The 13,257-nt window shown below is 60.6% G+C and overlaps 1 protein-coding gene across 3 annotated transcripts in view; it reads left to right on the forward strand.

Annotated features, from left to right (window-relative positions):
* The window catches only part of CCDC85C (coiled-coil domain containing 85C), a 78,790-nt gene that overhangs the window by 49,122 nt on the left and 16,411 nt on the right, over positions 1-13,257 (forward strand). For all 3 annotated transcript variants that reach the window (XM_055418517.2, XM_055418518.2, XM_055418519.2), the window contains exon 2: positions 10,562-10,635. In XM_055418517.2, coding sequence (XP_055274492.1) covers positions 10,562-10,635 — 74 coding nt within the window. The remainder of the gene's footprint in view (positions 1-10,561; positions 10,636-13,257) is intronic.

Genomic DNA, 13,257 nt, shown 5'->3' on the forward strand with positions numbered 1-13,257 from the left:
ACAGTTCATAAGTGCAGGCTGATATCTTTATCGTGCCGTTTGGGGAGACTGAGGCTCGAGGGCGCTGCTGGAGCTGGGACCCTTCACTGCTTTTCTCCTCTTGCAGTGCCCCCTGGCTATAAACGGAGTTGGTCCTTCACTGGCTAGAAGGACGTGCCTTCCCTGGGACCTCAGTGGAGGCACGCAGAAGTCAGTCTTCTCCATGATCCTTCGGTCACCAGCCACCTGCTGTGGGTGTCCTATGAAGTGGGAAGGGCAGTTTGCTGTCCCCACGCCGAGTCTGTGTCATTTTAACGGGCGGGTCCTCGCTGCTCTGCCTAATTGCAGGGGTGCTGCCCTGCAGGGGCTCTGAATCACCTCCCGGTCCTGCCCTGAGCCCTCTGGGTCACCTGGGCCTCCTACCCACATCTCTCTGGGCCTGGGCAGGGGAAAGGGCTTGTTCAAGGTCACAGGATGCTGGGGGGCAGAGAGGGGACCTGCCTTTGTCCCTGAATTGCCGGCAGGAGGGTGGCTTCCCACTGCTGGTCCTCCCATCCCAGTGGACCCCTGCTTTCCCTGCAGGCTCTGACCTGCCGCCACTGGGCTGCTCCCAAGGGTTGGGGGTGGCAGCAAAGGAGGCCCTTTGCCGTGGGTGTTTGTGAGGTTTTCCGAAGTTTTTGTTTTTGTTTAGTTGTTGTGTCTGACTCTTTGCGGCCCCCTGGATGATTGCCCACCAGGCTCCTCTGTCCATGGGATTCTCCAGGCAAGAATACTGGAGTGGGTTGCTGTGCCCTCCTCCAGGGGATCTTCCTGATCCAGGGATCGAACCCAGGTCCCCTGCATTGGCAGGTAGATTCTTTACCTTCTGAGCCACCAGGGGAGCCTGACTCATTCATGTTTTTATGGAATCGGCAAAACTCTGTCCAGATGTGATGCTGCCTCCAGTGCTCGCTGCATGGAGCTCCTCTTTCTCTTGCTCCCAAGGCCTTGAGCCCCAACTTGCTGTGCACCCACCAATTGGGGTTCCTGCTGAGGTATCTGACATCAGAGCTGCTGGCTGTACCTCCAGCCACTCCCCTGTATCAGGAATGGGGATCCCTGGATCTGAGGAGCCAGCCATGCCCAGATTTTCCGAACTTCACCTGCCACTCCTCCCCACATCTCCTGCCCCTGCCCATGGCTGGAATGTGCCCTGGTGTCCTGCCCCCTCCCTCCAGCGACCTCTGCTGGCCAGTTGGCCCCATTCCGGCCCCACCACCTTTTCATGCTTGATTCAGTTCAGTTCAGTCGCTCAGTCGTGTCCGACTCTTTGCGACCCTGTGGACTGCAACACACCAGGCCTCCCTGTCCATCACCAACTCCTGGAGGTTGCTCAAACTCACGTCCATGAAGTCAGTGATGCCATCCAACCATCTCATCCTCTGTCGTCCCCTTCTCCTCTCACCTTCAATCTTTCTAGCATCAGGGTCTTTTCCAAGGAGTCAGTTCTTTGTATCAAGTGGCCAAAATATTGCAGCTTCAGCTTCAGCATCAGTCCTTCCAATGAATATTCAGGACTGATTTCCTTTAGAATTGACTGGTTTGACCTGCTTGCAATCCAAGGGACTCTCAAGAGCCTTCTCCAACACCACAGTTCAAAAGCATCAGTTCTTTGGCACCCAGCTTTCTTTATAGTTCAACTCTCACATCCGTACGTGACCACTGGAAAAACCATAGCTTTGACTAGATGGACCTTTGTTGGTAAAGTAATGTCTCTGCCTTTTAATATGCTGTCTAGGTTGGTCATAGCTTTTCTTCCAAGGAGCCTGCTTGGTAGAGACGTACCTGATATCTAGCAAGGAAAGCAAACTCTTTTTTTCCTGCTCAAACCCACAAGGTCTCCACTGTGGCTGCCAGAGGGTTTGGTTGATACAGTCTGGGGTCCATGAACTGCCCCCTCCGCCCACCGCTTTTAGACATCCGCGTGTCCTGGTCTCATCGGGGTCCCTGTAGTACAGCTGTTTGCGGGAGTTTAGCCTCAAGGAATAGCCAGGCCAGGCGGCATGGAGTCCCTCGGGGAAGGAGCCCAAGAAGGGAACCATTTGAACAGTCATTGCTCAGCATAGATCAGGGGTCCCCAGCCCATGTGGACGTTAGGATCACCTGGAGGACGTCTGAATTGTATGTGGACATCCAGGCCCCTTCGCTGGAGTCCAGTTTAGTGGGTTTCAGGGGAGAAGAGATCAAATGTTAAAAGGTCCCTGGAGAGCCAGGTGCCGTGGCTGAGAGACACAGGCCAGGTGTGACTCGGCTTCTGTGTGTTCCCCCTTCTGTGGGGCCTCTCGTGGTCTGTTCAGCCCCTGTCACTGATTCCCAGTCATTCAGAGCGAAATCGGGGTCGGTGGGGGAGGAGACATTAACAGGGCCGACACCTGCTCTGGCGCCTAAGCACACAGGTTAATTTCTGGGCCTGCAAACTGAAGTTGCTTAGTCAAGTGTGTGACTCTTTGCAACCCCATGGACTGTAGCCTACCAGGCTCCTCTGTCCATGAATCATGATTCTCCAGGCAATAGTACTGGAGTGGGTTGCCATTTCCTTCTCCAGGGGATCCACCTGGGGATTGAACCTGAGTCTCCCTCATTGCGGGCAGACGCTTTACCCTCTGAGCCAGCAGGGGAGACTGAAGGTGTGGGAAGAGAAGTCTGTCTTCCCCTCTTTCCCCTGGTTTCGGTCTGGCTTGTCAGGCTTCCTAAGCAATAGACTGTTTTCGGCTTGAGGACACCCGCAGCCGCAGGTGGATCCGGACCGGGGCAGGCTCTGAGTGTGCTGGGCTGGTCCCTCCAGATTTCAGCGTGGGTTGAATTAAACGCCGGGCAGCCCCAGGAGGGCAGAGCACCAACCTGTGTGTCCCCAGAGCTGTGTGCGTGGCACACGGAGGGGCAGGTGGCCCCCAGGGGCAGCCATGTGCCTCGTCGGGAGAGGGTGAGCGGCCTGCGTGGGGAGGTCTCAGTTGTCATCAGTGGGGTGTTCATTTCTCTCTGTGCCCTTTCGTTTTCTTGCCTCCGCAGGATCCGGATGAGGAAGGTGGGGCATGGCTGTCTCGTTTGAGCTGGAGAGGTGGGATCTGAGGTTTCCAGGGTCCCCTGTCTCAGGGCATGGATGGGGGAGCCAGGGAGGGGCTGGGTGCCAGCCTTTCAGAGCCAAGTGACCCCGTGAGGTCCAGAGCCTGGGGGCCGGCAGGTGCCCTTGGCGGAAAGGAGTCCAAGGGGAGAGTGGGCCAGGAGAATGCCGTCCAGGGCGGAGCTCCCTGGGGCCTGGGGCCTGCCTTGGAGGCGGAGAGTTTCCAGAGCTGCCCCACGGTGAGAATGTGTGCTCAGGGAGAGGGAGGCGAGGGGAGGGCATCCGTGGGCCTTCCCAGGCCTTGCCCTGTGTGCCTTGATGGGTGGCCTGGAAGAGCACCAGGCTTGGGGATGGGCACACGCACACACTCACACCCACGCACGCACATCGCAAGTTGCAGCCCTGCTTTTATGAGCTCTGTGATGGGACTGGTTCCTGGGCCCCTCCAAACCTTGGTTTTTCCATCCCGGGAGTGGGTGAAAATCGCTGTTCCCCTGACTGGGTCAGGGCTGTGATTGAGCAGCGCCAGTCCCCATGGCCGTGATGTTCTCAGAGGCCCAGGGTGATCGTGTGGCCCTGTGGCTGCTGGGGAGCCTTTGAGGAAGGGCGAAAAGAGCCTTGGCTCTAGACAAAGCTGGGTTCACATCCCAGCCCTGCCGTGTTTCCACCGTGTGACTCTGGACTTGCTCCTTAACCTCTCTGAGTCTCAGTCCCTCTGCAGTAAACAGGGATGGTGCACGAGGATCACGGGGGTGCCGGAAGGGTTGGGCTTTTGCTCAGTGCCTGCTGACCTACAGTAGTGTGTGTGCTCGGTCGTGTCCGACTCTTTGCGACCCCGTGGACTGTAGCCCGCCAGGCTCCCCTGTCCTTGGGACTCTCTAGGCAAGAATACTGCAGTGGGTTTCCACTTCCCTACTCCAGGCATACAGTCGGTGCTCAGTAAAATTTGCATTCTCGTTTGCTCTGTGTGGACAGGAGAAGTCTTTGTCACGCCCGAAGCTCTGGAAGTCCGCTGCCTTGGCCCGCTCGCCCTGCGGACCCACTGCGGGCAACTCAGGTGGGCCGGCCCGGCCGGAGGACGGAGGTGCCGAGGCAGCCTGCCCCGCTCAGCGCTGCCCCTGCCAAGCGGTGTCCTCACAGGAACCTGACGTTCCTCTGATACGCCTGCCGCAGCCCTCACGCCTTCATCCATAAATAATGCCTGTCTCACGTTCAGCCTGCACCTCCTGGGGCAACGATGGGTGCCAAGAGACAGATGCCAGTGGGCTCCAGCCCAGGTGCTCCCAAACCTCCCTGCCTTTGCTCGCTCTGCACCCTCAGCTGGGACTTGCCTTCCGTCCCTGCCCCACTTGCCTGTAGGGCAGTGTCCTGCTTGCTCTTCAGTGCTCAGCTCAGATGCCGCCTCCTTCAGGCAGGACTCCCTGATTTCTCCGTCAGGGCAGCCTCGCTCTCTCTGTGCCCTGTCATCCCAGGGTGAGCCTCTTCACGCTACCCTTGGCCCTTCAGCAGATGTGGTTATTCCTGCAGCTCCTTCCTTAGGCTGGGAGCCCCTCGCAGAAGGGGACCTTGCCCCTCGCAGAAGGGGACCTTGGGTGGACCCAAGGTCACACTCGCTGAGTGTTTTTTTCCTTCTTTGTAGGTTGGGCTTTCTGCCGCCCACCTGGCGGGGTCCCTGGGGGGGACTAGATGGGAGCAGAGTGAGTGCTCCCCATGCCCTTCCACCCAGCTTCGTGGGGAAACTTCAGTGTTACTGGGGCTTCTGTCCAGCCTTCAGGCCCTGCTTGCTTCCCGTTAGCAGTGGGAAGCTCACTCCCCGCGAGCAGCCTGGACCGTCATGAACTTGGTGACTCGCCTTTCTGGTCCTGGATTTGGGGACCATCTGCTTTGTGAGAACGCAGTGCTCTGGTGACCTTTGGGATTGCCCAGGGTTGGGAGTAGGTGGGTCTGGGAATGGAACACACTTTCAGTCCTTTCAGGACACCGGTCCCTGGGCTCAGCTGGATTAGTGTCCTTGTGGTGGTGGGGGGTGGTTTAGAGGGGTGGGGGGGTGGACCTGCATGGCTCTCCCATTAGTGTTGAAGGCAGTGGGGACGTCATCCTAGGGCCTGCCAAGCCCGGTCTGCAGGCAAGTGCGCCTTGCTCTGTGTCTGTCTGAGTCTGCTCCAGCTGCTCTGGGTGGCTTGTAAACAACAGGAGTTTCTCCGTCTGGAGGCTGGGAGCCCAAGGTCAAAGTGCCGGCAGATTCAGTGTCTGGGGAGGGCTACTTCCTGGTTCATAGATGGCCTTCTCCGTGCTGTGTTGTCACAAGGCAGGGCGCAAAGGAGCTCTCTGGGGTCTCTTTTTTTAGGGCACTAATTGCACTCATGGGGGCTCCACCCTCATGACCTAATTACCTCTTGAAGGCCCTGCTTCCTAGCACCGTTTTGCTGGGCGTTAGGTTTCAACATGTGGATTTTGCACTGGGGGCAGACACAAGCATTCAGAGTGTAGCCCCTGTTCCTTGAGCCTGGAGCTGGTCAGAGCCCTCTGGGGGTGGTTCTTCTCGTGGTCCTTGCCTATGTGGCTTGGTACGTCGCTGTAGCCTTGTTTCTGTGCTTTGTGGGGGGCGGGGGATACCTCCCATGGGGTCACCTGTCAGAGGTGCCAGCTCCACCACCTGGGCAGGTGGGAGGCTCCAGTGAAGACTGAGCCCCACGGTGCAGAGCAGGGGTGTCTTCAGGGCCCGCCCTGCTTGGTTTCGATTTCCACGACTGTCGGCGTGGGTAGTGCTCACCTGTCCCCTTGGAGGTGAGTCCTGAGATGGGGGAGAAAGGAGAGAAGCCCAGAATGGCTCCCGGGAAGGCAGAGATGCTTTTAGGAGCTGCTCTTATCCCCTGGGGTGGAGGGGGGAGGAACCTGGAGCAGTGAGGGGGCCTCGGCTTAATGAGACCTTTCAGGCCCGATGGAGCCCCCAGCCCTGATGCTGCAAGCGACCGCTTCTTAATGAAGTGGAGGAGAAAGGAATTGAATCAGACGTGGAAACGTCAGCCATCTCCGGGAAGGGCGTCCTGGCGTGAACCCCCACAGAGGGCCCCAAGGCATGGCATGGCTGTGTTTCCTGCTAGTGACCAGCCACAAAGCCTGCCTGTCCCCAACCCCTTACTCAGGGAGAGGGGGCTGGCAGGGATCAGGGCTGGTGGGGACCCTGGGGGATGTGGCAGCTGCAGAGTCACCTGTGTCGCTGTGTCACAGTCCCCGCTCCCCAGCCTCCATCCCCTTCCTCACGTGTAGAGAATCGTACTTTCTCCTGACCGTGGCGGGCACTGTTGGTGCCCTCCCAGGTCCCCCCTCAGGCGCTGCTGAGCCCACCGCCAGCTTCGCCTGCTGGCACCTGCAGCTCCGCATGGGGGCTTGTCCCGTCCCCCGTTCAGGTGGGCAGCCCTGGGACACACACACCCCTCGTCTGCCAGGAGTGGCTCCCGTCAGTGAGCCCCTGGGTCGGCGAGTGACTCTGAGGCCCCCGGAGCTCCCCAGAGGGTTGACACCCCCTGTCCTCGGCTCCTTCTGGTCCCCCCTCACCTCCCCACGCCCCCACCTGGGCTTCCCAGGCCCCCGTCCCCCTAACCGCTTGCCCACGCATCCGTGTCTCATCCAAACTGAGACGCAAGTTCGTGATGAAACAGCGTGAGTGCTGCGGGCTGAGGTCCGGGGAACACTGGCCCTTGGCCGCTGGCATTACTCTGCCTTGGGTGGCCTGAGGGTGCCATGTCACGGTCACAGGCTGCGTGCTTCTGATTGTCATTGTCGCTGCTGCTGTGGGGAGCTCGCAGGATTGAGAAGCTCAACTCCTCTGGGGAAAGCAGTCCCACCCACCTGGAAAGATGAATTCCCCTTAGGTCCTTAGGTCTCCCAGGACTTTCTGGGCACCCAGCGGTGAGGTTTATCAAGGACTTTGAGAAGGTGGCCCCATCGTCTGTTAAACTCTGTGAGCTAGGTGGGGAGGGGGTGACAGGGGTGATTGGACATTGCCTCTGGCCCCCAAATTCTTGCAGTTTGGACTGATGCTGAGGCTGGAGTGACATTGCCTAGCCAGGCGGGGGGGCTGGGCCAGGAGGGGAGATGTGACCTGGCGGCTTCCGGGAGGGCAAGGCGGCCTTGACAGTCAAGGCCAGCACCTGGCACAGGGCTCCTGGGGGGAGCTGATCAGCGCCGGTGGGGAGTGGCTTGGAGACCTGCAGCTTTGTGACTCCCCCTGCCCCATGCGCCGCACCCCGGGAACAAGGATCCTTGAGGAGGGTTGTAGGGAGGGCTGGTGCTCAGGCTCCTGGGAGTGAGACCATTGCGGGGGGCGCTCCCTGTCTCCCTGGATGGAAGGTGGATCATGAGTCCCCCAGAATTGGACTAGTGGGCCCTGCATGGGTCAGGGGAGGTCGGAGGGGATGGATACCTTGGCCAGCCCAGTTCGGGGGTCCCTTCTGCAGTCAACTGCCCCCCTTACACCCCCCTCCCACCCCACCCCCCTCTGCCCAGCCATCAGGCCAGGAAATGATGCTTCCTTCCCTGCTGGCTCCACTCATTACTGCAAACCCTGGGATTAATTTAATTACACGCTTGTCTCCTAGAGGCTGGGGCATGGAGGCGCCCCATGGGATCCCAGTTGCCCAAGGCTGCTGGGGAGGATTAGGGAGCCAGGTCCTTCCTGCCGTCCCCTCCCCCTATTGCCCCCCTACTTGAAGGTCCACCTGGCTCTCATTCTTCCCCACCACAGGGCACCTGCTCTGACCCCCGGGTGACCAGATGTCCGGCTCCCTGTCCCTGGGCAGCATGCACAGGCTGGTTTGGGGAGCTGAGGGTAGAGACCGTGGGGAGGGGTCCCATGGGGCAGGGGAGGTTTATCTGGGACTGTGAGGAGGCGGCCTCATCGCCTGTTAAACCGAGCAGGGTTGGGCAGGCTCGGAGCTGGGCTTGGGGCTCAGGAAAGGCCCCCAGATCAGAACTGGGGGACGTGGGCAGAGGGTGGGTGATGGGATCCACTTCCCAGGCATCAACAGGGGGCTTTGTGATGTGGAGGGCAGTCATTTAATCCCGCCTCCTTTTTTTATAAAGAAAGATCTCTCCCTATTCTAAAAGCAGATTATTGGAAAACTAACAGGCAGTGGTGTGAATAAATAAAAGATCACCCGTCCCCTCGTGAGCAACACTGCAATCAGTATTTCCGTGTGCCTCCTTCCTGGATGTATTTCAATACACAGATATTTTTAAACACAGCAGCAATTATCTGTGTGCTTTTGCGTCCAGTTCTTTTCACTGGCGCTGAAGTGTTTTGTTTTTTTTCCCCTGTAACGTTGGGGAGAGAAGCTCTCCCAAATGTCATTTGAATGATGACAAGGGTGTGAACTGTCTGCTGTTGTTGAACAAGTAGTTTCAGTTTTGGTCACTGTAACACCATCTGCGTGGAGCTCGGAGGGTCTTTTCCCCAGGTGGTGTTCCAGGGAACCCTCCTGCTGGCAGCTGGTGACAGATACAAAGTGTTGAGGAGCCCAGGCTGCACCCCATCTCCATCTTGGTGCTCAGAGGGCCCAGCAAACCACAATCACTAAGGCCCTTCCCATCAGGCCTGTTTGTGTGGATAGGTGTGGACGGGTGTGGGTGGGTGTGGATGGGATGTGGGAGCTGCTGGTCAGTTTGGGCAGACAGATGGTTAAACTGAGGTGGGGGACGGCACAGGGCATGGACTGTAGTGACCGCCGAGGGCCCCCTGCCCAGACAGGGGAGACCTACCCAGCCCTGACCTGGGTACCGGGTCCTAGTCGGGGGCCTTTGGAGTCACCGCCTGAGATCCAGCCATCCTCCGCCACTGCCCTGAATTTGTATGAAGAAGCCCCTTCACCTCTTGGAGACCACCATGCAGGGCTCCCTGCAGAGCTGCCCTGTGGTTACCGGTGTCACCCGTGGGGCTGGGGGTGGGAGGCTGGCGGGCGAGCGGCCTTCTTCCTCTCTGGAAGCCTCCACATTCCTGAGAGGTGACTGGCAGAGAGCAAGGGGAGGAGTCAGCTGTGTAATCGGGGTGGGTTGGGCAGCCCCCCATTCCTGCCCAGGGCTGGGCCGCAGTCTCCTGGGTCTGGTCCCGGGCTGGGCACACAAGCCTCTCCAGGTCGTTCTGAGGTGCTCGGGGCACAGAGTGACCCCCAGCAGGCAGGTCAAGGGGCAGCCGGGCACCTGCAGGGGGAAGTGTCTCCTGGGCATCTCAGAGGACAGAGCTGCTGATGGGCAGAGGCTGGTGGAGCCGGGGCCGAGCTCCAGTGCAGGGGAGGGTCGTATCGTCTGGGGAGGGGGCACCTACTGCCCTGTCCTCACAGGGCACCAGTGGGCTCCTCATCGGCCCGCAGGCTCTGTGAGGAAGGGGCATGACGTCCATGCCACGCGTGGGGACCTTCAGGGCTAGGGGCTCCTCTGGGGCCGTGCTGACTCTTCTGCCTTGGTTGCATGACGGCCCCAGCTCGTCCTCTGGCAGCAGCCAAGCCCCCTTTGCTCCCCAGCCCCCACCCGAGAAGGTTGAAAGCCCCGTGGGGGACAGTGCTGTGGGCGGGTTAGGGAGCTGGCTTACATTGAAGGTCTGATGCCTTCTGAGATGAAGGGTCCCAGTGTGAGCTGGGAAGACCCTGAGTCCTGTCGTGGGCTGGTGGCGGGGAGGGCGAGGCAGGAGCAGCAGGCTGACCCAGGGGTGGGCAGGGTCCTGGCTGGCGCCTGAGCCAGGCGCCCGTGGGACTTCAGAGGCGTGCCGCAGGCCCCTCCCAGGTGCCCGCAGACCTGGGGAAGTGCCCTCACTGTCACCGAGGCGTCGGCCCGGCCTCCTTCCTCTGCCCCTGCTGTGACCTCCCCTGCCCCGCGTCCTGCCTCCTTCCGCTTGGCCCCTCTCCTTGACCCCCGTCCAGGCCAGCTCCCTTGTCCCGGCCTGGAGGGACTTTTCTCCTCCGAGCCCATTTCCAGCCCCGTGGGGCGGGGCACCGGGGCTGTGGGTAGCCAGGTGGCGGGCTTTCTTCTGCTTCTGATGCACCAGGCTCCGTGAGTCCAGGAAGGGCGGGCCTCACCGCTCTGCCGTGTTCAGAAACGGCCATGTGGTTGGGGGTGTCTCTGGCCTGGCCTCTGACCTCAGGAAAGCTGCTGGGCTACGCCTATAATCGTTCGTAGAAGTTCAGATGGACCAGAGCGGGGGAAGCCCAGCTGCCTCCACTGTGTGGGGGAGGGCCTCCCTGCACCGCAGGCCCTGGGGTGGGCTGCCCCGGGGTAAGGGGGCCATCGGGGCCCTCCCTTTGGACCTGAAGCCCTGTGGAAGCTGAAGGCATCGGCCCAGGACAAGCTGGTGAGAGCATCCCTCACCCTGTTTCTGCAGGTGGACGGGGGAAACCAGGCTCCAAGGCCCACCCGGGGGGTGTGCAGGGGAGGGCCCTCCTGCTGGAGACAGTCTGCCGGCGGGTGACGCGATTCCTCTGTGTCTTTCAGATCCCTCGTCCACCTACATGCGGCAGCTGGAGACCAAGGTGAAGCTGCTGGAGGGTGACAAGCTCCTGGCACAGGTAGGCTGGCTGCACCCCAAGGGCCTTGGTGGGCCCTGCCACCGCCCATGGCTCCAGGGCTGCCCCCCCCAGCCCCAGGTGGCCTGAGGGTCCCTTCTCACTTTGTGCCCCCAACACCCCGCCTGCCCTTCACTCCCACCCAGAGTCACCTCCAGGGACACCTGCTCGGGGACCCACAGCCTCCGGGCGTCCCTCCGTCACGGCCGTCCCCTGTCTGTCCTCCCGGTGTCCTGCGAGCTCCTTGGGGGCCCGGAGATGCTGTGGAACCCACACTTGCTGAAGAAGTGGGGTGCTTTGCCCCTCTGCTGGGTGCATCAAGGCCCAAGAGGCGGACGAGTTCACCCTCGCTCAGACTCGTAGGGAACCTTCCCTGGTCCTGCTGTGCCGGTTGCTTTACAGGCTGGGGTCTGCCCTCCGCCCTCCTGCCTGGCCTGGGGCCACAGAGAGCTGAGGCCAGGCCTGACCCTGGGCCGTCCCCAGCACGGGGACGACGGGTCAGAGATGGGTGATGAGGTCGGCAGGGAGGAGATGGAGCAGGGCAGCTGGAGCGTGGAGGGGTCCTGACTGCCCCGAGGACAGGGGCCCTCCCCGCTGCAGGCGGGCGCTTCCGGGAGCCTGTGGTCACCTTGGTCAATCAGGGCGCCCAGTAGGGGGCGGGCAGCTGGCTGGGCGGACCCTCCAGCCTCTCTACCCGCTTGTTCTCAGCCCTGCCTCCATCTCAGCACCCACGTCTCCAGCCACACCTGCTGGTTCATAAGCGGCCAGCCTGGATCCCAGAGCGTGTCTCTGGGAACCGACCCCAGGGAGGGCTCAGCGGCTGTGCCCCGTTGATAGGCGACCAGTGCCGCTGCCCACTGGGCAGCTGCTGGGATGCTCACAGCTCCGAGGGCAGCCCCACGGCTGCCATCCCACCTCTCGCCCTTGCATGGGCGGCTGGAAGCATCCCTTAGGTCCGCAGGACTCCGCGGAGTACGTGGTCCCCGCACTCTGGCCTTGCTCCTTCATGGCCACTGTGTCGGGTGCGTAACCAGGCATTGAATTGCGAGGCCCGTTTTCAGATGTCGGTGTTGGGTGTCGGGTGCTTGGCCCCACATGTACAGACTCCTCGGGCCTGGTGAGGGCAGGGAAGTTGGGGGCTCGCTTGGCTGTGAGCTGGGGCTCCCTACACCCAGACACTCGGCTGGTCCCAGTTGTGAAGGAGGGTGTGTGGTGGGGGGGTTGCAGGAACTGTAGGCAGAGGTGATGGGGGCAGGCATCGTCAGGACTTGGGGGCCTTGGCTCTGGAGCTGGTTCCTGTCCAGCAAGTAGGGGAGAATGGCACTGTTTCTGAGGAGAAGCAGGTTGAGAGCGTGGACCCCAAATTCCAGATGCCGTTTGCAGTGTCGTTCCACGGTCCAGCCCGGCCGTGGCTTGTGGTCCTGTATCCAAGGACCAGGGTGGATGTGTCCCTGTGGCCCCTGCTCTCCGAGGCCATGCTGTCCCATCGAGAACACGCACCCACTTGCACGTGGTGGGCTTGGCCTTATTGTTTGTCGTTTAGTCGCTCAGTCGTGTCCGACTCTTTTGCAACCCCGTGGACTGTAGCCCGCCAGGCTCCTCTGTCCATGGGATTCTCCAGGCAAGAATACTGGAGTGGGGTGCCATTTCCTTCTCCAGGGGATCTTCCCGACCCAGGGATTGAACCCGCATCTCCTGCCTCACAGGCGGATTCTTTACCACTGAGCCACTGGGGACTTGGACTTGTTCAAAACCTACACAGGCTCAGGCCCCAGAGTGGCAGCCCTTCCTCTTCCTCCTCCCTGTGGGCACCCCTTGGTCTCACAGGGAACACCCCACCATGGCTGTGTCCACTTGCCCCCCGCCCACAGGGTCAAAGGTGGAGGTTGACAAGGGCCCTGTGTCTGGAGCATCAGGGTATGGCCACCACCTGGGCAGGGGGTGTCTCTGTCTGGGCCCTCCCCTCCCCAAGCCTGCTCTGACCTTCTCCCTGGGGGCCTTGCCCTGGAGGCAGCAGCAGTGGGGTTCTGTCCCCAGCTTGTGCCCACACTCAGGCCAGGCTCTCCGGACACAGACTTCCATCCCTCAGGTGGGGGAGTGGCCTCTTGCCTGGGCCCAAGCTTGCTGGCTTCAGGCAATCAGATTGGGCTTTAGGGAATAAGAGCACCTTTTTGCTCAGCTTCTTGCTCGTGCAGGAGAAGTGCTGGGAACTCAGAGACCAGCTAGTGAGCACTTGCTCTGAGCTCTCTTCACACCATGGGCTGCTCTTGCTGAAGGGGTTTTGGGGTCCTCCCTTGGGGGGTTCAGCCCCCACCTGTGCTGGAGTGTCAGCTTCTCACGGACTGGGTTGCAGGATCTCACACATGCATCCTCAGTGCCCAGCTGGACTTGGTGGATGCATCTGGGGAGCCCTGGCTATACCCCACCCAGTCTTCTGGGTCAGAGGGGAGACTGGTTCTTGCCCAGAGTAAGGAAGATCTGCTTAACCCAGGGAGAGCTGCTTCTTAAGGTAGTGAGTGTATCATCTTTGGAGGTAACCAAGGGTGGATGGTTGGGAATATGGGAGGATGGATGACCAGGTTTAGGAAGGAGACTGCTGCCATGGGTGGGAATCTGGCCACAGCC

This window comes from Moschus berezovskii, chromosome 21 (assembly GCF_049115385.1).
Source record: "Moschus berezovskii isolate FMDL1 chromosome 21, NW_MosBer_1.0, whole genome shotgun sequence".
In the NCBI taxonomy this organism is placed as follows: domain Eukaryota; kingdom Metazoa; phylum Chordata; class Mammalia; order Artiodactyla; family Moschidae; genus Moschus; species Moschus berezovskii.